Source organism: Tyto alba, unplaced genomic scaffold (genome assembly GCF_018691265.1).
Source record: "Tyto alba isolate M040663 unplaced genomic scaffold, T.alba_DEE_v4.0 Super-Scaffold_38, whole genome shotgun sequence".
In the NCBI taxonomy this organism is placed as follows: Eukaryota; Metazoa; Chordata; class Aves; order Strigiformes; family Tytonidae; genus Tyto; species Tyto alba.
In genome coordinates this window covers 38,991,666-39,017,025 of record NW_024881313.1, presented here as the reverse complement: position 1 = coordinate 39,017,025, position 25,360 = coordinate 38,991,666, and the positions used below count along the sequence as shown (strand labels likewise).

Genomic DNA, 25,360 nt, shown 5'->3' with positions numbered 1-25,360 from the left:
ATACTATATAGAGCCTGTATGAATAAAGAGTCATATTAACCACAGTACTATAGCCCAGGGAAAGCCAAAGCTTTATTCTATGAGCGATGCTGAGCAGACAGGACTGCATATCATCCATCTTCAAAGCAAGGCATTCATGCTCAGTATTTAAAGAAAAAGCCTTTATGCATTTTATTAAAAAAAAACATGAGCGGCACACGTAACGAACCAATATTAAGAAAAGCATTTCCTTCCTGTATTGATCTTCGATCCCTCCACCTAAGTTCCATTAAAAAGGCAGGGGGGAGGACAACAAGCCAAGTGTTATACATAGCAAATTCTGATTAGATTATGAAACTTTAAGAAGATCTTAACAAATGGACAGTGTGTATTTTACATAATTAGCTTGTTACTTATAAATGCCTTCCATAGTGCCAATGGCAGATTTTCACCACCCAAAATAGCCTAAAGCTGTTGGATTCAAGAACTCCTGCCATCCCAATTTAGATCAACGCAAATACAGAAACCACGAGGTGGTTTTGCTACACCAAGATTAAGAATTGAATCGGCCCTTGTGTGCCTGGGTGTTGGAAGGGGTAAAAGATTACAGAGGGCAAAGACATATTATGTCACACTGTACCTCACCAGCTCAATCCTCGCTGAATGTGAAAGCTGTTCTTCACAGCATCTGGACAGATTTTGAGTTACGTTTGGGGGGACAAAGCCTCACTTTAAGACTGGACGTAAAGATGCAGCATTGTGGGATGCCACAGCTGTAGCCATATTCATTTAGCAGAGAACTGCTCCTCAGCTCCACAAGACACATGCTTCATGAAGCTGGGACTGTTTCACCTCAATTCCAAGAAGCAGCTCAGAGCTTGAGTTACAACCACTGCCTATAAAAATATGACCTCGGAAGTAGCAAACCAGGTAAGGAAGCCATTCGATTTGCAAGCTGCTCATGCTTGACGAGGAAGTTCCAACAAATGCACAGCTACACGATGTTATTCCGATGTCAATCCCTACACTTCTCTTTCCCAGTGCCTGCAGACATCTAAAGGGAGAGAAGCAGTTTCAATTCTAAGTAAAAAGTGCAAGAAAACATCCTAGAAAGCATCTCGAGGAAAAACTGTCTCATGGGAAGAGGATCCACAGGCTTAGAGTTATCCCAGCAGGCAAACATCGTTCAAGACACTGTCCACCAATTTGTGCAAGTTCCCATTTTCTAAACCCCTCAGCAACAGGTAGCAAAACAAGCAGAGCAGGACAGTCCTTAAATCATTGGTTACCCAAAACCACTGTGGAGTTAAGCTATTAGTTCTAGGGGTGCATACTACGTGATGCCCTCTCGCTTAATGTTATTCAGTAGGTGAAGATATATAAAACTACCATGGTGCAACATTGAGTATGGCCCTTCAATATGCCATATAATGGTCATTTCCAAAGACTGAAGGGGAAAACAGTAGCCACATACTCAATGCAGCATACAGCCCCAAAGAACCTGAGAAAAAAAGGAAAATATTTCCCATTTCCCTTTGTCTTACTAGTTTTACTCCTTAGATCCCAGAAATGTCACTGGGTCCACCCTGTTCGACAAGTCTACAGTGCAGGATTTGAGTCTTTTCCTTTAAAAAGATTATCAAGTTACAACTGAATGAATGGCATAAGGTTTCAGCTGACTGAAAGAAACTGTAACGAGGTCAGAAGTGCCAACTGAGAGATGTCCCATTAATCTACACATTTGGGGAAAAGCAACCAGTGCACTCTGTGCACTTAACTCCAGAAGAGTGGCCCAGGTTGATATTCTGTCTTACAACATAAATTGTTTATGTGGTCTAAAAATACATGATTCATCTCCCAGTCCAGGGCTGGATGATCAGTTTTTCCCAGATTCACAATGGCATTTAGCTGACATCTCATTTGAAATAATTATGATCTATATCCCTAAACTCCTCTTGAATTCAGAATGTTTTAGAATCCATCTGTGAAACAGAACTTAAGAGATTTGAAAGTTTTGTATCTAAATTATCCCTTGTGAACTCCTTTGAGAACTAGGAGTGGAAGAAATGAACAATAGTTATATACAAATAACTGGCAACTCAGGCACTCAAGGACCAGGAAACATCAGCCCAATTCTGTGCATGCAAGAGAAAATCAATTCTACCTAAAAAGGTTACGTGGCCACATTCTGCAAAGGAGCACTGCCTGAGAGAGAGATTCTTCTCCAGATTCCCATTGTGTCTTCATTCCACCAGGACAACTAGATGAAAAGTAGGCATGGGAGGAGCAAACTGTGATCTTATGAGTATCTTCTCTGAGAACTAAAATTCATTTTAGCAGGGCCACAATAGAAGGCAAGTTCAGTAAAAGAGCTTTTACAGTTTTTCACAAGTCCTTAGCATGCCTTATCTTCCAGGTGCTGAGTCTCTGGGTTTCCCTAGTGTGACAACTAAACATGGGATAACCTATAATAATTCTAAGTACTCAGAAGTAATGAAAAGAAAGCTGACTTTCAGCATCAGAAGGGATGATGTAGATAAGTGGACTCTTGACAGCTTTCTCTTTGAGCTCTGTGTCTCAGACAGCATCTTAAAAACACCCACGAGGAACCAAATGTGTTTTCCATTCAGCACAGAACCTGGATATTGTGTTCTAAATAAGCCTTGGAGCCATGAGGTTAATGACAACAGTAAAGAGAAATATTTAGTAATTGTCCGTTCACTGAAAGCAACAAGGATTTTGCGGAACAAAAACTTGCATGCAATCATGAAACAAAATTCCATTGCAGCGTGTATGCACAAAGAGTGATGATTTAGGTTACTCATACAGCTCACCTCTGAGGTTTCCCAAATTAAACTGTGAAGCCTTGCATTAGCAGTAATCATGTATTAAAAGGTATCACCAGATGATTGAGGTGCTGGCATTAAGTCACTCTGCTTCTAGATTCACTTGCAGATCACTTCAGCAGTTATGCTCAGTTTTCACATGCATTTGCCAGAAACTGTTCAGTGCTACAAGGGACAAGCAAATTTCAGGGACTCCAGCCTACACTTGGAGGGTATATACATCAGGGAAATCCTGTGGCATGTATAAACAGCCAGATAAAGCCATTTGTGACAATGCTTTTGTGCAAGTGGAATTTATCTTGGAAAAGAAAAATTAAAAACCACATTGGGCATATTCCATAAGCTTTGCTGTGAGTCTTCACAAGCAACCTATATCTTCCTTTCAGCTTAGCCCTTCATATCCTAACATGATCAGTAATAAAGAACATTGAGAACCCCCTCCCTGGACCACTCCATCAACAGATGCTCATTAGAGCTAATCACAACCAGAGCAGCTCCAGCCTGAAATGGAGTTTCCATCTGTCTCCAAAATGCATGTGGGCTTGCTTTACAATTCCCACATCCCACCCCTTTCAGTGGGTCTGAAGACTGAGTTATCATCCCCAGGATGATACAGGGCACAACTACATGGAACCTATCAGAATTGGAGCCAATGGGCCAAAAAAAAAAAAAAAAAAAAAAACACAACTAAAATAAAATCAGAAAGATCTAACTTAATTTCCAAGTGTCACAAAGGTGCTCAGCTATACAGCAAAATCTCAAAAAGCTATGAATAATGATACTGTAAAGAGTACAGATATGTTTCCAAGAGAACAACTTGCCTATGAATAAGTCTCCCCAGCAGGTTCTCTCACCATGGGGGGTAAGCAGGACTAGAGCTGTCTGCTCAATACTAGATAACATGAAGACAAAGTTCAGGGAAAAAGAGGCTAAAAGCTGGCTGAACCACCAACTATACACCCTGCTTGCACTCCAATTTAGCACGAGATTTCCCTTGAATCCCGTGGCAAAGCGTATTTGAAAGGAAGAGCATGAGTACAAGATGAGGGGAAATAATTAGGAGATTCAGGGAAGTTTAAATTTAAACAGAAACATACACCAAGATGAGATATCTCTTCAGCTTCTTGTACAAACTGAACTAGAATTCCCAGCGCTTTAAGCAAATCGCTGCACAACAGCGTTGCTGAAGCAGCAGCTGAAACCCTATAGCACTGCGACAGAATTTGGCTACGTCCCCCTCTTAGGTTTTACGTCCTTCCCTGGTAGACGGTATCACATTCCCCATCCCTTTTCTTCGTCTGTGCTTGAGACTTTCCAGTTGGCCCCATGTCAAGAAAACTGTCCCACCCCCAGCCTTGGTCTCTCATCCCTGCGAGAGCGTGTGCCTTCTGCCAAGCCTTCCACCGACCTCCCCGGCTCCCTCCAGCCCTCCCTGAGGTTACAGAGGCATCCAGCATCCCCTGACCTGCATCCCCAAGGGATTCTAACCCACAAGTCTCACACCTCACTTCCTTGAAACCCCGCGAGCGTGGGTTACACTTGCAATTCTGCAGGCTGAACCACAGGAACAAGAGTGGCAGGATCTCACTTGCTTTGCCAGCTTTCTCTCCACCACAATCCCCCGAGTGACATTTGTTTTCTCGGTGGTGGAGAAAGGAATCCCTCTAGTTTACCCCTCTCCAGACCCAAAATAGCAGTGGTTGAAAGTGCCCCAACAGCATATAACTTGCATACACAGCTGGAGCAGTAAGCCATACTGAAACTAAAATCAGGGAAAGACATTTTGTTTTATAGCAAAGGAAAAACCGTAGAGACATTCACCTTTTTTGTTGTTACAGGCTAACTAGCAGGTCTCAGGACTGAAGGGAGCAAGAATAACCCATCCTAGCACACAACTATTGCTATTACTTATCATCAAAACCACTGTTTGTATTCATCTCTTCCACCCTGTGTCAAAGAGTTTAAGCAAGTACTCAAGACTAGTCTCTTAGGCTCATGATTTCCCACCCAGTTTTCTGCCAACGGATATCTATGTTGATAGTCTTGACATGTCAATAACAAACTCAGGTCTATTCTGGGTCTGTTGTGAAGCAAAGTCAACTTTATCAAAGCAAACGGCACCTTCAAGGAGGGAAGTAAGGCCCAAATAACACAAAGATGAGAGGAAACCTCTCTACTGGAGCTCTGTAACATAATTTCTTTGTGAATCAAAAGCATTCTTTACACTGGAATTTTCCTCCAAGTTAAAGAGGGCTTGCAACTAATTAAAAAAGTCCTCCAAGTTTCCAAAGTATTTCAAGTGACAAAACCAAAGTTACGGCCTGAAAATAAATCATAACAGTAATATGCACCCACTTGAGAGAAAAAAAAAAAAAAAAAAAAACAAAAACACACAACAACCAAAAAAAAAAAAAAAAACAACAAAAAAAAAACACAGATATAAACCTACACTGGAAAAATCTTACACTTAGTGCAGCCAAAATGCCAGTTGATACATGTCACATTTGGGCGCTCTAGGCAACGTTATCACAATGGCTAATACAGGCAGGCAGAGCTCCAAGATGAATGTCCAAAGCCCAAGAGGACACACAGATGCTCCCTGGAGCCTTAGAGAACAGTGATGGCATCTCAGGCCTTTTGCTGAAGCTTTCACACACGTTTAACATCTTGAGCAGCAGCACAAGTCAAAGCAAGGCTACGACCTTTCAGACACTGTTACCAGCTAATCCTTCTTGAAGGAGGGCCTCAAAAAACATTTAGATTGAAGTATCTGTGAGATTAAGATGTTTATCCATCTTGTATTTTGCACATTTGTGATTTCAGTGTCTCCTGGCTGCAAGAGCTCAGGAGGACCGAGGGCCAAGAAAGAACGAACGACTCAGGCAAAGGGAAAGGATAGCAACACTAACAAATGCTTTGTATGTTTGCTAGAAACCTGTCATCAGTCTGCAAATAAAAGAGTAAAACAAAATTAGTGGAGATTTTTCCCCAGATGGAAATACCTTGTGCAGCTGAGTTGACAGATCTACTGGACATAACAAGAACTAAGAGCATAATGCGAGAGGTGCTCCTTGCTAAGACTTTCCAGGTGTTTATATCCGGCTTCAGCCAGAAGTTCCACGAACCCCTCAAGATCACTCCAGCCTATCAACAGCCCAAAAGCTAAGAATGAGGTCGGTTAATTCACACTGTAGGTGGAGATACTGTGATAGCGACCGCATGAAGAGGTAAGGGTCTTCCCTTCTCCCACCCCAAAATGGAAGAGAGCTTGGCATCAGAGTTCCCATGGGGAAACCTCATGGAGACACTCAAATCCCAGGAGGATAATTGCTGACCTATTCCAAGCACAGCTTGTATCATGGGAACGAAGGTCTCCAAAGCAGCTTTGGCCAGGTACCACAGAAAAAACGCGCTTTATGTAACTGCAAAATGGAGAAGAGTTTAGGTAATACAACAGGAGGGAGGACGAAGACACAGTAGCAAGAAAACAGCATTTCTCACAAGGCACATCTAGTGAGGAGAACAGCAGTTTTACAGCAAGATGATGAGTAAAAGCCTTTCTAACTCAGAGTTTGCCACCTCCATCCTCAAGTAACTATCATTTGCAGAGCGTGTGTAGCACGGCGTGCAAACGCCAGGGTGAGGAAGCTCACATCAGACATCTTTGGTCACAGATGAGGAGACGTTGCTTCTCTCCACCACAACAAAGCTGCACTGAGCCACAACTGTTTTACAGAGCCATGCCTTTGAGTAGGACGTTGTGTGGCAGGAGTCCTGTGAGGGCAGGTGAGAAGTTACCCGGTGCTTCTGTGAACTTTCTGGGCTCAGTAGCTATTGTGGCTCATTTAAGATGACAGGGACCTGGTCCTGGGCAAGGATGTGTTGCCTGACAGTTTCATGTTCCTACCCATTTGCTCACAACAAACGGGCGAGTGGATCAGAGGGAGAGAATGTCAGGACACTGCTACACATTCCCCAGGCAAGGCTTTAGAGCCTCCCCAAAATAATCTTCATTGGTTTCACACTGAAGGCCCCAGAGCTTGAGAGGCAGGTTTAATTTTAGAGCACACTCATCGGATTTGCTTACATAATTTTCTTGATTTGGAAAGCTTTTTATTTTTCTTAGTGAGAAAAGCTGTCCAAATGTATCAGGTTAAGCAGGGGGCTGCTTGCCCATAAGGATCTTAAAATACATTGGCTGCAATTTTCCTTTTAAAATTTGCATATCACAATTAGGGCAATATGGAATTAGAGCAGCTTTAAGAAGCGAGGTGGGAAAGAAACCATTAAAAATGACAAATCCTTACCAAATTATACTGGCATCTAAATGCAACAGCCCACAGGGTGTCCAGAGGCTGCTGAAAACAGGGCAGCAAGAGATCAAGAAATGTTCCAGTCTGAACCCATTAAGCAGGATCTATAAAAATCCCACAACACAGATTTTTATTGATTTTTAAGTTTTCAGTGATTTTAAGAGAACGTAATTTTTCTGTTCAAGGTACATTTATACTTAAGTACCAGCGAAAATGTCAGCTGCATCATCTAACTGGACAAGAGCTTAGTCTGCAAAGAAATCTCTCCTTTGGGTATCCTGTAAACCAGTTCTTGTAGCCAGAGACAGGACTTGGTAGCAGCCTAGATACTACTTCAAGTTTAGTTCTGTTCAGCTCCTCCACCTAGGCATCACCTGATTACAGCAAGATTTCCACTTCTGAGGTTTTTACCTACTAACCTGAAATCACAAAAAGCCATAAACCCCTTACACCAGTAGGTCTACCTCCCATGATCCATCATTCCTAGTTTTGACACTGCTTAGTTCATTTTTGTAGATGGAAGTTGGGCAACTTCTACTGCAGATACTTTCCAACCCCGTGGACAAGTTGCAGGAGTAGAAAGAAGTGGTCAATTTATGTAGCCTGAAAACAAAGCTAGGAAACCCCACAGACCTCATGAACACCACAGGCCAGCATTCCCTCAGACTGAACACTCACAGGAGGGAGAATTCAGTTCAGATGTCGTCAAGTATCTTCCACCTACTAAAAACCCATTTTGAGGGCCACTCCATTAGGCCCTCTACCACTCTGCCCAATAATCACAGCAATGCACTATGGAAGAAGTTGCACCTCAAGGAGAAACATTTCATTTGGGTCTAAAACGCAGCTCACAGGTCCATGCAGGTCTTGCATTTAGGTTTCCAGCACTCCTAACTACTTACAAGAGTAGCCCTGGAGCTCCCTGACACTAGTCTAAGAAGCCACAAGGGATGGAAAGCCACACTCTGGGATGCTCTTCGGTGTGAGCAATTCCCACTTCAAAGGCAGCTCATTAGCCTCCCTCTTAGATGATGGTTACAAACTCAAATAAATGCCAGCTGCCCTCAATCACTGAAGTCTGAGGGCTTTTCGCCACAAGCTTTGAGTAAGGGTGACACCCCCAAGACAGAGGCAGGACAATAAATAGCTAAAGCAGATCCTCACCTCCAACTTGCTGCACAGAGGGATGGCAATTCCTCCAGGGAGGTGGCCTCTCTTTTCTATTGGGGAACCTTTTTCTCCCAGCACCCGCAACCCTATTTGTTGTCTTCTACTGAAAAACCTACAAGTATGGCCTCTAAAGAACTATTCCGGAAAGGTCCCCCAGGCTTGTCCAGGCATCCCTAGGAGAGGAGGTGGTTTTGCAGGTGGCATAGTTTGGCAGAATGTTTCAATACACCTCTTCACAGATCATGATGTTGAAAGACAGCATCGACCCCAAGTGAAAATTTGCATCTAGGTGAAACATCACCTTTCATCAAGACCTTGGTGTTTTCTTAGGAGTGAAGCTACAAGTTGGCTGCTTACACAAAAAGTAATGTGTGCTCAGTTGTCATACTGTTTTCAGTACTGCCCAAAGCAATATCTCCCAGAAAATCTTAAGAGATGCTAAAGATTAGGTTGGTGGACTCATCTCTTCGAAGAGGAAACACCAACACCTTATGGTGCTAAACTCAGTAGGGCTTGCTGCCAAAACCTAGTCAGACAGAGGTCTTGGCTCAGGTAATTAAAAACCTAAGGATGATAAATTTATAGGACTTGGGTTTTTTCCCCATACTGGTAGAGAGTATCCTTTTAGAAAGAAAGTATCCTTTTAGAGAGTATCCTTTGAGCAAGACTATGAAAAAAACCTCCCAAAATCTGGCCTCTGATTTATATTACTGCTTCAGGAAAGTTAGCCAGAGAAACCAGATTTAATGCGTAACTACATCAGCAAACATCCGTGTTGGCACTGGTTTTGCCCACCTCATAACCAAGCCTGAAGAAGGCCTGGAACTGAGAGCAACACAGTGATGCTGTTCATCCATGCACAAGCTGCTATGGAGAGGGAAGGAGAAGTTCCTTGGTAGTAAGAAAATAAGATGAAATCAGCTTATGGTTCAGCCAGAGAAATGCCCATCACCTGTTGGAGGAAAACCTTTATTGCTAGCAAGTGAAACACTGATAAAAGCTGACAGGCTCAACAGCAGAGCATCCTTCATCGAGCATTTGAAAGCTTGAGGTAAGAAAGCATCTGCTGGGGATTGTCCAGACACTTAAAACAGGAGCATCTGCTGTGTGACGCCTGTTCCCTTCTCCACAGCCTGTGGGGCACCAGGGGATTTTATCAGAGCCATGAAAAACCCAAGCTAAAGAAACTGAAAGTCTATCCCCCCCACCAAAAAAAAAAAAAAAAAAAACCAACTCATATAGCTGCCACCCAAACTGCTCATATATTTTTTAAATGATGCTAAACTAAGAGAAACTGAAATATCATAAACAGGGGAGATACAAGGTGGGAGAGAGTGAAGTTACACGGGGCTATTAGTAAAATAAACCTTTGCTCTGACAGGCTGAAGAAGTAGTATGAAAAGCAATGTCGGCGTGCATTTCAGTCATTGTGTTTAACCCTTCCTTTCCTCAGCTACCGTCCTACCATAAAAAATGGCAAGGCTGTACCAAATAACCATTCCTTCCCCATTCTGCTGGCAGCCTCTCAGCAGGGATTAAATCTGGACCCAGAGCAGCAAAACAGGGGTCTCAGGTAAAGCCCAAAGGGTCGGGATGGCATTAAATCGGTTTATGGACTGCAGGGATACAGGCAAGGAGATGGAGAGCCTCATCCACAGAGGGCTCGGTCCTACCTCCTCTCCCATTTAGAAAGCAGAGCCAAAATGTTTATGGTCAGTATGAAAGAAAAAAAAAAAAAAAAAAAAAAAAAAGTAGTTGTGATAACTTTTCTCCCCTGCTCAGGGATCTTCCCCTCACTTAGTGCTGGCAGGATTCCCCTCTTCTCCCCATCACACTTAAAATGCAGAAGAAAACCCCTGTCCCACCCATCCCTCTCCAAAGCAAGAATTATCCTGCTCGCTTGTCCAGGGCATCACATGTAATGACTGTTTTTCACTCAAGCTTCAGGGAAACAGGCCAATCTCTTTCACAACCACAGCTCATCTTCAACTGGAGAGTTAAATTACTGCGCTAAGAGGATGAGTGCACTGTTGGTGAAGTACTCTCATTTTATCCAGAGAGTTAAGGACAGCACAGAAAAACTGGTGTGTGACTCACTGCCCTGCATTTTTAAGTGAAAAGGCAAAGAGCTTGGTTTGAAGAATTAAAAAAGCAAGATGTGAAAAAATAAAAGAATTAAAAAAAAAAAAATAGCCAACACCTCTAAAACACTCTAGCTGGGCAATTTTAAGCACCAAATCAGCATATGCAGCAAGAGCTGGTTCACACATTAGCCTAGGTAATGTGTTTGCAGCTTTATATCGGAGAGGCTGCCTATATTAGTCATCTGTAAGGGGACACTTCAGCAATGCTAACTGGAATGAACTGAGCACAGGAATGCAAAGTAGGGTGGTTAAACCACATCAGATTCGAAGGAGTGTCTCCGCACAAGGCTCTAAAGTGCCCTTAATTCAGTTTAGCCCAATTTGCATTGAAATCAAGTGTGTTAAAGTGAATTAAGGCTCTTTAATCCCTAAGGAGAGTGTTTCCACCAGGGCTAGTTAAGAGTAATTGAACTAATCCACTTTAAAAGTCAGTTCAGATTAGCTGTGCTAAGTGGCTGTGCAGATGAGGCCTGGGAGCACCGGGACTGTCTCTAGCATGCAATAATCACATCAATCTGCCTCTGGCGCTGCTCTGGGAGGACAGCTACAGCAGGGCTGCTTTGCTATGCAGAGGCTGGGAGTGGTCCAAGACACTCAAATAAGAACACTAATAGAAATGTCTACTTGTGCTTGACAGGTGCCATCTGGTTGCAACTGCAGGCATTTTCCACATGTATTTTCTGTACATACCATATACGCTGGGTATGGCCAAGCTGTTTTTATGGGCGGCTTGGGGACCAGGTTGCTGGTCCAAAAAGTGCTGGCAGCACCTCTCATTCAAGCCGTGTCTGAAGCTCACATCCCCTCGCTGAAATACGTCGCACGAGTTTGCAGGTCTCCGCTCTCCCTGTCCCAGACAGGTCGGATGCTTTGTGGGCTCGGAGGAGGAGTGAAGGGCCCATCTCCACCAAACTCTAGTGCCTGGAGGTGGGTTGGCTGGTTCCCCCATTTAGTGCTGTCATACCCACCCCACTCTTCTGCGAGCTCCCAGGGTGTTACCCAGTTCCCACCCCAGTTTTTCAACCGGTTAGAGCAAAAGCACTTCAGCCCCACACAGTTCCCACAGAAACAGGGAAAGGGAAGCTGTGTAGTGGCAACAGAAATCAAAGAGAGGGCTAACTACAACCTCAAACCCCATCCCGCCCCAGTTTCTACTGGGGATCCCCCCTCACCTCAAGACCAGGCAGCAGCACAAAGCAGGCTCAGCACAGGTTTTGCCTTTCTAGGAAAGCACCAAGCCCCTCTGATCCAAGCCGGTTCTTCCCCAGCTAAGAATAATCCCCCCAGCTGCTGTTTGATTTACACATTACCATGGATGCACAGTGTTTTTTATCTGGTAGATATACAGGGGGAGAGGGAGCAAGTCTGCGTGTGTTCGTTCTAGTTAATGTTTCCTGTGCGGTTCAGGCCGTTATGCCTACAGGTATGTTTATTCCACTACTTTAGCAAACCAGCAGACTTTTTAATGGAACTGTTGATGTTTTTCCTGGCTGATCCTCCTGGAGAGGCAAGGCAGTGTACAAACGGAGTTCATTCCTAGCTCCAGCCTGAAGCTACTCTTCTCCTCCTGGGACCGCGGGGAATTGAAGGTTTCCATTGCACTGGTCAGATTTCTTCCTTCTCCAGCCTTCAAGTTTTAGGTATATAAACAGAGGCACACAGGCAGCTGACAGTAGCAAGAGCAATGCATGGCTGGTGCTTCATGCAAGGGCAGCAGCTGCACTGAATATCCAGCATGCATCTCCCAGGCAAAGCTCTGGAAAAGGATAGTGGGCACAACACTTCAAATTAAGCTTGTTTTGCAGTCAGATCTGGCAGGCTGAAGATAGGGGTTTTCCTGCTTACCAACATTTCAGAGATCACTAAGACATCAGCAGATTCCCCCATATACTTGTCTTTGAACTCCCTTTACTGATGCAACAGGAGCAGTAACTCCAATCTCAGAGTTGCTCTGCTTCATCAGGCACCTACAGAAGACACTTTTGGACCTGGTCTATAATCTAACAGCCCTTGGGAGTCGTGAGAAGAACCTAGGGACACGCAACAAGTCCTCAACTCGGCTCACAGCCTGTCCCCCCTGAAAACAGCCCTGTTTTACAAGCTGAAGCACCCTGAGGTTAACAAAGGTGCCCAAAAACCATATAGGTGCCTGTCAATCTCCACTCCCTACAGAGCAGCAAGGCAAAACTTACTCCTGGCCTCTGAACATATCCCAGTATATCAGACAGCAACTCCAGGACTAGTTTAATTGAAAGCAGAGCTCCGAAGAGTTCTGGGAACAGAGTAAACAGCCCCACGCAAGCAGGCAAGAGCATCCATTTGGACAAGGCTACCCAACTGGCCCTGCACTGCCGATCTGTGCAACAGCAGCCGAAGCACAGCACCCCTGAGAGCAGCCCCCCCGGACCCACACCACAGCACGAGGTGACCCCCTGCCTACAGCACGGTCTGCGAGGGAGAGCATCCGACTCCAGCTAGCTTGCTGGGAGATGTGATAAAAATACATAGTGACCACGTAACAGGGTCAAGCCTGCTGCAGGCCCAAACTTCAACAAGTTGGAAACGGTCAAGTCTTCAAGTTCACTTCCCCCCCCCCCCCCCCCCCCCCAGTGCCAGCTCCAGCTCTCAGGTTTTCCATGAGCCCTGCAGCAGCCCAAGCAAGTGCCTCAAGGGATGAAGTGCTGAGGGAGGATGCCCTTCTCTTACCCTGGTACGGCCCACAAGTCCTTGTCTAAGACATTCCACGGAGAACCCAGTCTGTGCACTGGAAAAGACTGGGATCACAAGCTCCCCAGAGACAAACTGCGGCTGGCTTGAAGGCATCTCCACTTCATCAAGTGAAATGTGCCTCTGCACCGCTGTTGATCCCTCTGCAAGCTCAGGAGACACATGGAGGATTATGCCTGGTCCCACTCCCCTCCAAACGCTCTCTTTGGCCCTGCATCTGTCCTGCACCTTGCAGGGACAAGTCTCTGCCTATAAACACATTTTTATCAGCTATGAAAAACAACACGGAAATTATGGCTTCACTCAGGCAAAGCAGAGAATAGCCATGTAAGGCTGACCACAGGGACTGCTCAAAGTCTTGTTTAGTCCAGTTCACACTCTCCCAAGAGCAGCTCTTCAGCTTCAGCCCTCTCTTCAAACTCATGCTAAGCCTCTGGATTTCCAGAGTCAACATGGGACAAGCCAGAAGATAGAAATAGTCACCAGGGATGCAACGCAGCCGTGCTAATGAGCCAAAGGAAGTGTTGGATCTTTGGTTAGACACTGTAATTTAGCTCAAGTGGCTGTTTCACCTCTGGCCTGTCAGATCAACTTGCTAACCACAGACTGGGAAATAGCTCCCTGCTAGCTCCCAGCAGGAGATTTATCTTTGGCAAGGGCTGAAAACATCCCTACCCCCCCCTCACCTTTGATTACAGAGAGGCCCAGAGATGCAGAAAGAGATGTATGAGATAAATTTGCCAGGTATTTCAAGATCTCACCTTACACTGGAAGAGGATTAGGGCTAGAAAAGAATTTTGTCAAGATTAAGCAAAACAAGTCAGTTGTTTTAAATAAAGTATCAGTTCTGGTGAACTGTCCCCAGAGGGGTTTGGGCTCCAGGATAGGGTTTCTTGTCAGTGGAGATGGGCATCCCTGGAGAGCTGTAGCACAGCGGGGCTTGCAGCAGAGCAGTAGGGCTGAGCTCTGTGTCACTGAGCTGGGCAAGCTCTCCTGAAGTCACTGGCTGCTCTGGGAGAGGCCCCTGTAGCCAACACCAACGGAGCCAGCCCAAAATGATTTGCCCGTGTTGAATCTTCATCCTAAGTGCAACCGTACTCAGCTACTTCCCAGGTACCCACTCCCACCAGCTGCCTTGGCTCCCAGGTAAATCTCCCACCCTTAGGTGAAGTTGGCTCCTGGCCACTCCGAGGTCATAGCTCATTTATTCACATCGTAACTCAACTGAGCAAGACCAACGCTGGTTCCGTATAATGGAAAAGCTCAGCTTTTCAAACAGTGCCACTGCAAGAGGCAGGGACGCGTAGTGCTGTGACATGGCTCAGGTCAGTGGGGTACAGCTGCTCCCATACCTGAGGGGGGGACACCAGAAGTCTCCGTGAAGGCTACTGAAGGTTTCCAGACCTGGGCAGGTTGGAATAATTGAGTTTGAGGCCAGCGAGCAGTAGGATGTAAAGAAGCTGAGAAACAGCAAAATACACAGTGGCCTTTCTCGGCTAAACTGAAGTGGAAACCCATCTTCTTTGCTTGCCTGAGTAGTAGTTTACAATGTTTTGTCTGACTTGCCCTCACCCACACTCCCCAATGCTGAAAGGCACTGCCTTAGAGGCTCTGCACCCACAGGAGACAGGACTGGTCTCTCATGGCAATCAGGAGACACTGAAGTCAAAGCAAGATTGAGGGAAGACATCTGGGAAAGGATCTAGTAGACCTCCTGCAGTTAAGACACCTACTCTTCCCACAGGCAGAGTGTGGGGCTTCGGTGTTAAGGCCAAGCAGGGTAGATCCCCACCAAAAAACACACCCTACCAGCAGGCAGCTACCAGAGGTCTTAGCACTGATTCAAAGCGAGGCATTGTATTGGTCACCAGGGTAAAACGAAGCCCCTAAGCTCAGCTTCAGGCATAACCAAGGAGCACTAACACCCAGAAGAAGGAACACTTCACCTTGGCAACTTCAGAGAGCAAGGTGTTTACTAACACTAATCCTAAAAGATGGATCTGGAAAGTCCCACCAGAGGTCTGCTGCAAGGTGCACAGCCAGCTTCACCTACAATCTTCAGTTGCAATCTCTAACAGAAGTGCAGTTATGCCCCCCCAGGGCTGCCTGGCTTTGTTTCACTGCAATACCAAGCATGAGATCACCAATTAAAAAAAAAAAAAAAAAAATCAACCTACAGAGAAGACATTACAATGAGGATATTTAAAGGGCTCAGCACACCATTATAGTAAAAGTCCATCAATGCACCCAACTCAGCAGGGGTTCACACAGCAAGATTGCACACACAAACCATGAGAACAAGGGTGTAGCAGCACCTCTGTGCAGTTTCTTTTAAGCAATCAGGTGGGGAAGTCTACAAAGACGCCAGCGAGTCATGAGAGCAACCTGCCAGAGCTCAGATGAGCACTTGGTGACCCCGCAGCCCCCCACCAACAGCCCCTTCAGCCAAGCCTACGGAGGGGTCAGCTAGCACCAGCATACCCCTGTGCACGCTGTAGCAACACACAGCACACTCCCACATGCAGAGTTGGGGAAGCTGTCACATATAGCTGATTGATGACAACAGGGAACATAAATAAGGCACTTTGTGGAGGTGGAATTTAAAGGGTAATAACTCGCTCTGACTGGAAGTTAGAGCAGGTATTCTTGAAGACATGGGTGAGCCCACCTCAGTAGATGCTTATCTGGCAGGGCTCATGCTTTTGGAGCCAAGTCATGATCAGTTCCTTTTGGGAAGAAATTAAGATGTGCTTAAGATAGAGAAGCAAAAAAAAAAAAAAACCCACAGTGACAAGACACAGCTCTGTGCATCAAAGTAATTCATCTTGGTAGCCCATCTCACCTACCTTCATGTCACACATGAAGGCATCACACAGCAGTCAGACTCAAGACACACCCTTGTGTATCTCAAAAGTAAATTTAATTTTGCTAGACCCTAAAGATGTAGAAAAAAAATAAGTAATCCAAGAGGCAATGGAAGCTAATTCTTTTGTTCATCAGCTGACCTCTTCCAAAAGGACTTGGCCTTGAAAGCAACGGTTGCTTGACCCTACTTACTTTGGGAGTCTACTCTATAGTCTGGTTTCTGAGAGGTTTCTCAACAGCAGACCAAGGCTCTGGGATGAACTTCTGTCCATTCCTCCCGGGCTTGCCTTAGTCAGGGCCATCAGACAGGTTGAATATTCCTATAGGCATCTCAGTACTTCATTCACATCCAGGGGAAATCACATGTTGTTCCACATCACAAGCAGCTACCTCCTACTATGCACAGTAAATGGCCAATTATGCTACCTCAGTCTCTGCAAGTCTCAGCAGTTTTTCCAAGAAAGGAAACTCTTGCTACAATTGTGAAACTTGTCCATCCAATGCATGGCAAGTGCAGAAGTCAGAGCAAGCTAATTTTTTCCCCCCAAACTCTACAAGCATCTGGCTGTCCAATTAATGCTATTTTAATGAGTTAGGCCAAATGAATCTGCTCATAAAATTCATGCCAATTCCCATACAGCCTGACATCCCATCAACATGAACTGCACGCTCCATGCTACCTTCCAAGCCAGCACAGACTCAGCATTAATGTCAGATACTGTTGAGTTTGCATGTTCTACAGTGGATGTATAGAAGAGCTGTTTTGGTCTGTGTTCTTTCCAAAGGAAGAGTTCAAGTTTTTTTAACCTGTCATTTCCCCTTCCCCCAAAAGAAATCCTTCAGCAACTGAATTAACAAAATACTCCCCACACCTTATAGAAGAATGATTTAAGGTCACAAGCAGATTGGAAGACCACATAGCACATGCAGGAGCTGCTTGATCCATTTGAAATAAAGTTCTCCGCAACAGCTAAGGGAGAAAAGTCAGAAATGAGTTTTCTATCAGCTAAAGCAAATCCTGTAACTGCTATGTTTATCCATGTAGTCAAAATACTCCCTGTTCCACTTAGCACAGTGCAAACATGCATTACAATAAAATGTAAAGCTTACTGAGCTGATAAGCTTCATAAGTGTATTTTATGACAGTATCTCAAGAGATAAGACTCATTAGCGCTTACAGCCACGATCTACGGGAGCCTTAAAAAGCACAATTAAAAACAGGGAAAGAGGAAAAACATGAGACCAAACACCAAAAAAAAAAAAAAAGACAGCTTCTAAAGGGTTAACCCTTTCCACCCAGCATCATAAATTCTAGATCCACTCAACTTGGCCTGAGCTGCCTCCCCAGCTCAGGGTCCAGTAAGTTAGGAAGATGTAGCCTACCTATCCTGCCCGCAGCCGGAGCCTGTACTGGTCCTGGACCTGCAGCACCAGCCTTCCATCAGCATTCAACAGCACAAGCAACAGGCGCTCTGCTTGAGAGCTGCTCAGATTGAGAAACCAATTGCATTAACACGCTACAAGCCACTTGAGAGCTTTTTTTTTTTTTTTTTGGCTGCACAGAGAAAAGCTGCTTCATTATGGAGGGAAGCCAGAGGCTCAGCATGTTTGCAGTCTGGAAAGGCAGGTACGTGAGACCGCTTGGATTTCTTCAACGCACACCATCAGGGAAGCTGGCAGGTTGCGACCTGGAGAGTCAGGGAACTTGGGGTAAACAAATTTGTGTCTAACATGGGCTTTTAGTATCAACTAGCAAGTGCCATCCTATCCAAGAGTGATTTCTCCAGGAGGTAGCTGTAGCTACCTGGAAAGAGCCTCCACATACACCAGATCAAGACAGTTTTAATGCATTGAGCCTTTTCCTCTCAAATGCCTCAGGCAGCAAACATTAGGGTGAGTTATCCCATTTGTACTGTGGAGAACCCAAGCCCTGGAGGTGCCACCTTGCTCCAAGAAACTGAAGCAGAGGATCCCTATCAGGCTTCTGGCAGCAGAAGTCCTTACGCCTCTAGTGACCTGAGACTATGTTCAAGACAGCCTTGCCCACAGGGATATTCCAAGGTAGTATCTCAGTCTCCAGAAAAAGCTTCAAAACCCCCTTCCAAGTCAGTCTTAAAAAGTGGCCATGCACATAAGAGGGAGACAGGGCAGGCGAGTCTTGCCTCTAGCTATTCCGAGCTGAGCTTTTGAGGTCCCACCACCCCTGTGGAGCTCTGCATCAGGAACTGCCTCACGCAGTGGAAACACTGGTGATGCTCACTGGCTCAGCACCTCCTCTGGCTTGTCACTCCTCCATGAATACAGATAGCAAAGTTCAGCAGTGTCTTCTGGCTTGGTTCTTCCACCAAGACAAAAAGATCTCAAGGAGCCTTTAAATGTCAACATTTCAAAGAAAAAAAAAAGAAAAAAACAGGAATAAAATCACTGTCAGCATCTCCCTACATGAAGGGAATGGAGCACCCTTGGGCCAGGAACATCATCCTCAAGAGGCAATTACGTCAAGCCTGCAAGCACAGTGGAGTAAGCAGACAAAAGTGAAGAAAGCAAAGGCTGACAAAACCCAGGCTGGTCAGAAAGATTCAAACTAAGGAGAATCACATCAGCTTCTCCACACAGTCTTCCAGACCTTCCACTTAACCCCCCCCCCCCCCTTCCCAATCCCACAACCTAATTCAATTACCTACCACTGAATAAGCCTTAAGGCGATTCTCATTACCCTGCGATAAAGCACAAGGCCTTTAATTATTAAACACTCATGGGCTTTTTGTGTTGGGGTTGTGGGGCTGGACTCCCTTTTATTGTTGTTAGCAGCTTCCAGAAAGCAAGTTAATCATTGACCAGGCCTTTTACCAGCAGACCAGAGTCCTATAGATTCCTGTCTCTAGTTCTGCATCACCAGTCACACTAAAAGTCACTGGCCTTCTGCTTTGCCAAGTATAGACTCAATACTCTCCTAATAAGCCATCTTTTCCCCCTGGGAGTCATCTGTGGCACTGGTGACCCCCTCAAAAAAAAAAAAAAAAAGGGCGCTATTTGGACATAGAGGCTGCATACAATGCTCACCATTAAATTGAGTTCAGAGAGTAATACCCACAGTGTCTTACCAAGTAAGGGAAACTGAGGCACGAAGTGGTGGTTCAAGTCTCAAGCAACATGGTTCATAAACCTAAAAGATACTAATCCCTGTCTGAATAAAGTTTTGCTCCAACCTCTACATACACCTCAAGTGGAAAGAGGTTTCAGGTACTTCCCAGCCTGATTTGGGACACATCTTGGTCCCCAGGACTGAAGACGCAGATCTGGTAGACCTTAGCTGTATGCACAGTTATTTTTCCAAACACTCCTGGGTTTGTCACAACCCTGATGGCACTTCATTGAATTCAGTGCCACCTTCAAGCATCTATGAAGCAAACACATCTTTTGGGCATGGGTTTCCCCTTCGCAAAGGAAGCACTGTTTTGAATTGACTGAGAGAGGCCAACTTTGGGAGAGAAGCCAGTCAGGACTCAGCTCAGTCTCTCGGTGATAATTCACCCAGCTCAATAGAAGCAGGGGAAAAAAAAAAAAAAAAAAAAAAAAAAAAAAAAAAAAAAGTCAGGCACACCCTTCCTATTCCAAGGGAAATCAGAAATCCAGCACCTCAAAACCCAGCATCACCATCTAGAAAAGGCAGAACACCGCAGGGTGGGATGGCAAAGCCACCCTCCCAGCCCCAGGAGCTGCCTCCTTACGCTCCAGCTGTGTTTGCCTGCGTGCCGCATTCCTCCCTCGCCACCCGAGTCCAGGTTTTGTTTTTTTGGGTTGTGCTGAGAACCAGCTGCTCCATCTCACACACGCCAGAGACGACCGGCGCGTCTGGAAAGCCAACGGGCTGTGGCCTGGCTACGCAACAGCTTCCCCAGGAGTTCACACGCCTTCGGCCGGAGCTGCAAACGCAAGCGTGTGGCCCCACACTACCATCAAGTGACAGGTACCGAAATTCTTGATATGCAAGAGCCATGTTAACACCTAGCAGAGCCCGCAGGCTGGCAAAAACAGGCAAAGCCTGCCAGTGGACTTGCTTTTATTGGACAGGGCTTTCAAGCTGATGCCACACACTTGTAACGACAGGGTTCAGAAGCTCATGCTCTCAGCCCCCCTTAAAATCCCACCCCATCGGGGTGGTCAAAACCCCTGAATGCCCCTTCAAGTCCAGTAGTCATATATTTTCTAAGTAATTTTAGGAGAATCACACCCTGGCTTGCAGGGCACGTCATATTTCTACCCCAGCAGCACCCAAAGCATAGCAGGGTACCTATTCTGTACCTGCCAATGAGAAGAAAAATATATTGCACTTCCCACACCAAAAAAAAAAAAACCCACCACACAGTAAAAAGCCTGCTCCTTCTTGCAATGTGTTGGTAAATTAGGGCAAGCTATGCTTCCCCTCCCTCCCTCTCCCCCACGCGAGCATTTAAGGGTTCCTGCTGCCTGCGTGCGGTGTAGGGATCAGTTACATTTATGAAGAACATTGCAATCTGTCAATATAAACACTATGTAAGCATGAGCCACTTGTAACATTACTACTGTCTTGACAAGTGTTTGCAGAGAGGGCAGAGCTGCTCGGCTTTTGCTGCTACGGGGAGGAAAGAAGAGCAAATCCCAACTTGCAGAAACCGACACTTCTCCCAGCAAGGGGGGAAAAAAAAAAAAAAAAAAAAATTGCATCAAAACTGAATCAGACTATATATCAGAAAACCCAGAAAGAAATAGAGGGGTTTGGATTTATGGCCTGGGCAGGTTGCATCCTCAGAGCCCCAGGCAACTCGGGAAAGGAGAAAGCTCCTGCGGGCCGGTTTCCCTCCCCGCTAGCACCAGGGCACAGCAGGACTGAAGTTAAGCAGCCTGCCCGTCACCCCAGCATGGCTAATCTTGTCATCTGCCACTTCCAAAGCCCAGTAGCGCAAGACCCAACACAATTCCCAGATGGTGCTATGGCATTTCCACCACCCCTTCGCCACATTGGAGAGAGGAAAGGGAGGGAGGGGAGGTACCCACACCCAAAGCTTGTCAGGCACAAGAAAAGCAGAGCAGGGAAGAAAAATGAAATGCAATGCTTTCTCAGGGATCTTAGCAGTCTGGGGCTGCTCCAAACTACCCCCATCGGCCAGTTGTAATATGGTGCAACATAGTTTTCGGACAGCCCAGCTGCAGAGGACATGGCTGAACAGCAAAGCAGGCTCACTTTTAGAAAATCCAGTGCATCTCAACAAGCTAGTCTCAGCTGATGCTTATCTCAAGGCAATGCTTCCCCCTCCCGTATAGACTCAGCCCGTAAGAGTCTCCCACACGTGCTCCTACCCTAAAACGCACCATCATCACTAAACCTCCTTGATGGGCAACTCTAAACCTACCACAAGCCACCAGGTCCTGCTCAATTTTGCAGGCGTGCTTTCTCCTCTCTAGCATCGAGAAGTCTCTTATCAGACGAGGCTTCGGAGCTGCAGCATCCCCACATCCCTGAAGCCAGCCTCTTCCAGCTGCTTTCCAATAATTAAAGCCGGCAAACCCCTGCTGAGCAGGTGCCTATAGGGACTCAGCTCTGCTCACTGCTACGTGTCAGCATCACTCCAGGTCTTGCCTTTGCGTACCAACTCTGGGTTAACGCAGCACCTACTTCTCTCCTGCACCAGAGAGGAGGGCAGCAACGCCCAGGGAGAAACACTGAGGCTATCAGCATAACCCTAAGCAAGGGACAAGCCTGTCCTATCCTCCCCCCACCCACCCACCCCCCACCCACCCCGTGGCCTAACCAGGAGCAAGACAGCAGCGAGGGCCCCATCTGCACCAACGCCGAGCTCTACTTCCAGAGGGGTATTTATCATTTCTGGCTGCTGTGCATCCCTCTAAGAACACCAGAGCCAGACATACAGAGAAGCAGCAGCCTCCAGCCGTGGCCTTTTCCCCACCACCACCACCCCCCCCCCCCAGCATCCCCTCCCGCTCTCTAGCTGCCCCTGGGGGACAGGCACAGACATAACTACACGCTGACACAATCTTGTTATCGTGTAACCATGCCCAATTTCTGTCGTGTCGTCGTCCCCCCCCCCCCCGCACTAATTCCCCTCCAGGCCACACATTTGGAGACACTGAATTCTTTCCCTGAAATAAGACTTTGGGGATAAGGGGGGGGGGGGGGGGGGGGAAGGGATCATCCACAGCTGTCCCTATCCCCCACCAGCCTGTGGAACAGAGCAGCTAAGCTGCAGCTCCAGCGTGACATCTGTTTAAACCCAGCCGCTTCCTGCGCCCCGCTCTCCTCCGACAGGGACCTTAGCACCCGGAGCAGAGGGTCTAGCAGGCCACCAAAAAGCATCACGGTGGCTTTGATGATACCTTGGGCTGGGCAGGCGTGTCCCTTTCCCCTGCCTAGAAAGGGTGTTGCATTAACTAAGCCTGCTTCAGCGTGTCCACTCAGTTCCTGAGCAAAGGGTGATGCACCCTGCATCCAAACCTTTCGGAAAGATTTATATTCTAACAAACAGATGTGTTTCCTCACCTGGAGCAGCTCCTCCGTGGATCTGGCTACCTCTCTAGGCATAGTAAGAAGGGCTAATAGCAGCCTTCCCAGGGCACTTGCAGAGGCACCAAGAGCTCTGCAGGACTATCCAGCTTTTACCAGGTGAGAGTTTCTCTCCCGATTGATACACAGAAACCCGCAGCAAGGAGCGCTCAGCTTTTCCACACACACTTGTTAAATCACATATCGCTGGGGATTAGCAGGGACCCTGGACCTCAGCACTGACTATTCCCCCCCCCGTGTCCTCAGCAAGTGTGATCTCTGCTTTAGGCCCCTTGGAAGAACAAAGAGGAGATTAGCAGCAGATGCTGCTCCTTCGCCATGGCTCTAAACGAGAGCGCGGGATGCTCGGCATGAGCAAACTTCACCGCACACTGCAGCGGCCTCAGAGCACTTGGAGTGCACATCTGGCTGGGCGCACATCTGGCAGCATCTCCTCTCCCCTCCTTCTTGCCAGAGAGGGAGTCTCAAATCCGAAAGAGCAGCCGCACCGAGACAGGGAGAATAACACAAAGTGGTCGGGACAGACCTAGCAGCACACTTCCCTTGGCTCAACAGGTTTACTCTTAAGTTAAAAAAATCTACTTCAGCCACACGAGGCCAGAAGAGAAACCCCAGAAGCAAGCGACTGGAATGAGTTACCTGCTGCACTACAGCAGATCCCAGCACCGCGTGCACGAACAGGAGATTTGCAGCCAAGCTCCTTACAAGCCCGGTCAGTCCCTGAGGCACAATCCAACTGCACAGTGCCGGTGGTCTTCGGCAGACACCGGAGCTAACGGGCTCGGCCCAGCCCTCCGCGTGCTGCCGAGGGAGAGGAGGGCTTTTCCTACAAACCTGCACACACAGGACGGGCTGTTTCCTCAGAAAAATCAGCCCCAGCAGCAGGAAGTTAAATGGTTCTGGGGTTGGAAACAGAAGATGTAAGTAGCACTGTTTGGAAAACTTTGCCAGACCACAAGCAATGGACAAGCCTCAACACCAGGATTTGTTTTACTGGAAAGAAGGGGGGCGGGGGGGGGGGTGGGGGTGAAAAAACCCTCAAGTCTGCTAAAACATTCTCCAGGGCCGGTGCAGTGGCTCCTACCAGCGGTCGCAACACAGCATCCCCCCAAAAAAGAGGCGAAAACCACCACCCTGGAGGAAACTTGCACCGAAACCTGTGGATCAGGTGCTCGCATCCCATTCCCTGCACGAACCGACCCCATTTGGGGACAAGTCCTTAAAAATTAGGGGGGGGGAAAAAAAAAAAAAGAAAAAAAGATGAGGTAGCTCCACTGTCACCCCAAAAAGTAAAAAAAGGGGGGGCGGAGGGGGGGGAAAAGAGCATTTGCTGCGGGATGAAGCCTCACGGCGGCGGTTTTGGGGGGGGCTTTAAAGGGGGGGGAGTTTGGTTCTCCCAGCTCAGCCAAGGAAAGGGGGATGAGGGGATCGGGGCGGGGGGGGGGCGCGATGGGTGGGAGCGGGATCCACCTGCGCGGCGCGGAGCGGTAGCGCCCCCTGCCGGCCGCGCCCCCGCACCGCGCGCACAGGTGAGCGCGGCGGGATGCGGTGGCTTCCGCGCTCCTCTCCGCGGGGGACCCTCATCTCACTGGGGGACAAGCTCTCTTCGCACCGCGGCGGGCTGGTGACAGCAGCATGCACACCCCCGTCCATTAAAAAAAAAAAAAATAAAATAAAATAAAAACAAACAAACAAAAAAAAAAATACACCAAACCCACCACCACAACGCGGTGGGGGTGATGGGACTCGCTTGCCAGCACCTGGTGCTGAAGCGTGCACTTAAATTAGGGGAGAAAAGGGTTTTTTTTTTTTCGGGGCTGTCCCATGCTGGTGGTGGTGACAGCACGCACCTGGAGCCGCATCGCTCCGGGTCCCCTCCCTGCCCGCCCACCCCGCCGGGGAAGGGCGGAAGGGAACTGGTCCCTCACCCTCAGCAGCAACAAAAAAAAAAAAAGAGAAAATAAATAAAAAATAAAACCAGAAAAAGCCAGGGCAGCTCCCGGCAGGCAGCAAGGTGGAGCTCCGGGAGAGCCCGGCCGTGGCAAGGCAGCACCCCAAGGAGGGGGGAGCGGAGCCCAGCTCCGAGCGGCGGGACGGGGGAAAAACCGGAGCGGCTGCCCGCACACACCCCCCCCCCCCCCCGGGGGAAGCAGGCTGCCGGCAGCATCCCCACCTCTGGCGGGAGGGATAAGAAACTATGAAAAATAAAAGTTGAATAAAGGAGGGACAGGGAGAGAAGGGAAGCGGGGGGGGGGGGGGGGGGGGGGGGGGGGAAGTTGCGGGGGCGCTGGGCACCTACCCGAAGTAGGCGGCGGAGGGCCGCGGGGTGCAGGCGAGCAGCCCTAGGAGAGCGCAGGAGGAGAGCCATCCCAGCAGGACGTGTCCATCCAGCATCTTGCAGCGGCGCCGGCGCTGCTCATCTCGTTCCCCCGCCGCGGCCGCTGCGGCCCCGCCGCCCCGCGCCGCTTCTTATAGCGCGGCCGGCGGAGAGAGCCCGGCCGGCGGGGGGGCGGGGCCGGGGGCGGGGCCGGAGGGAGGGGCGGGGCGGTGGGTGGGGCGGTGGGAGGGACACGCCTCCCCTTCCCCCCCCCCCCCCCCGCCGAGCTTGGAGGCGGGAGTTGGGGAAGGGAGTGGGGCGTGGGGGGGGGGGGGGGGGAGAGGAGGGGAGGGAGGGGTTGGGGGGTGCGAGGGGGGTGCGGGGGGGGGGGTGTAATGGGGGGGGTGAAATGGGGGGGTGCAATAGGGGGGGGAATG

The 25,360-nt window shown here is 47.8% G+C and overlaps 1 protein-coding gene across 1 annotated transcript in view; it reads right to left on the bottom strand.

The window, feature by feature from the left end:
* The window catches only part of WNT9A (Wnt family member 9A), a 54,170-nt gene extending 29,084 nt beyond the window's left edge, over nucleotides 1–25,086 (bottom strand). The window contains exon 1 of the mRNA XM_042802023.1: nucleotides 24,906–25,086. Within this exon, the coding sequence (XP_042657957.1) occupies nucleotides 24,906–25,000 (95 nt within the window). The 5' untranslated portion in view covers nucleotides 25,001–25,086. The remainder of the gene's footprint in view (nucleotides 1–24,905) is intronic.
* Nucleotides 25,087–25,360: the final 274 nt, after the last annotated feature.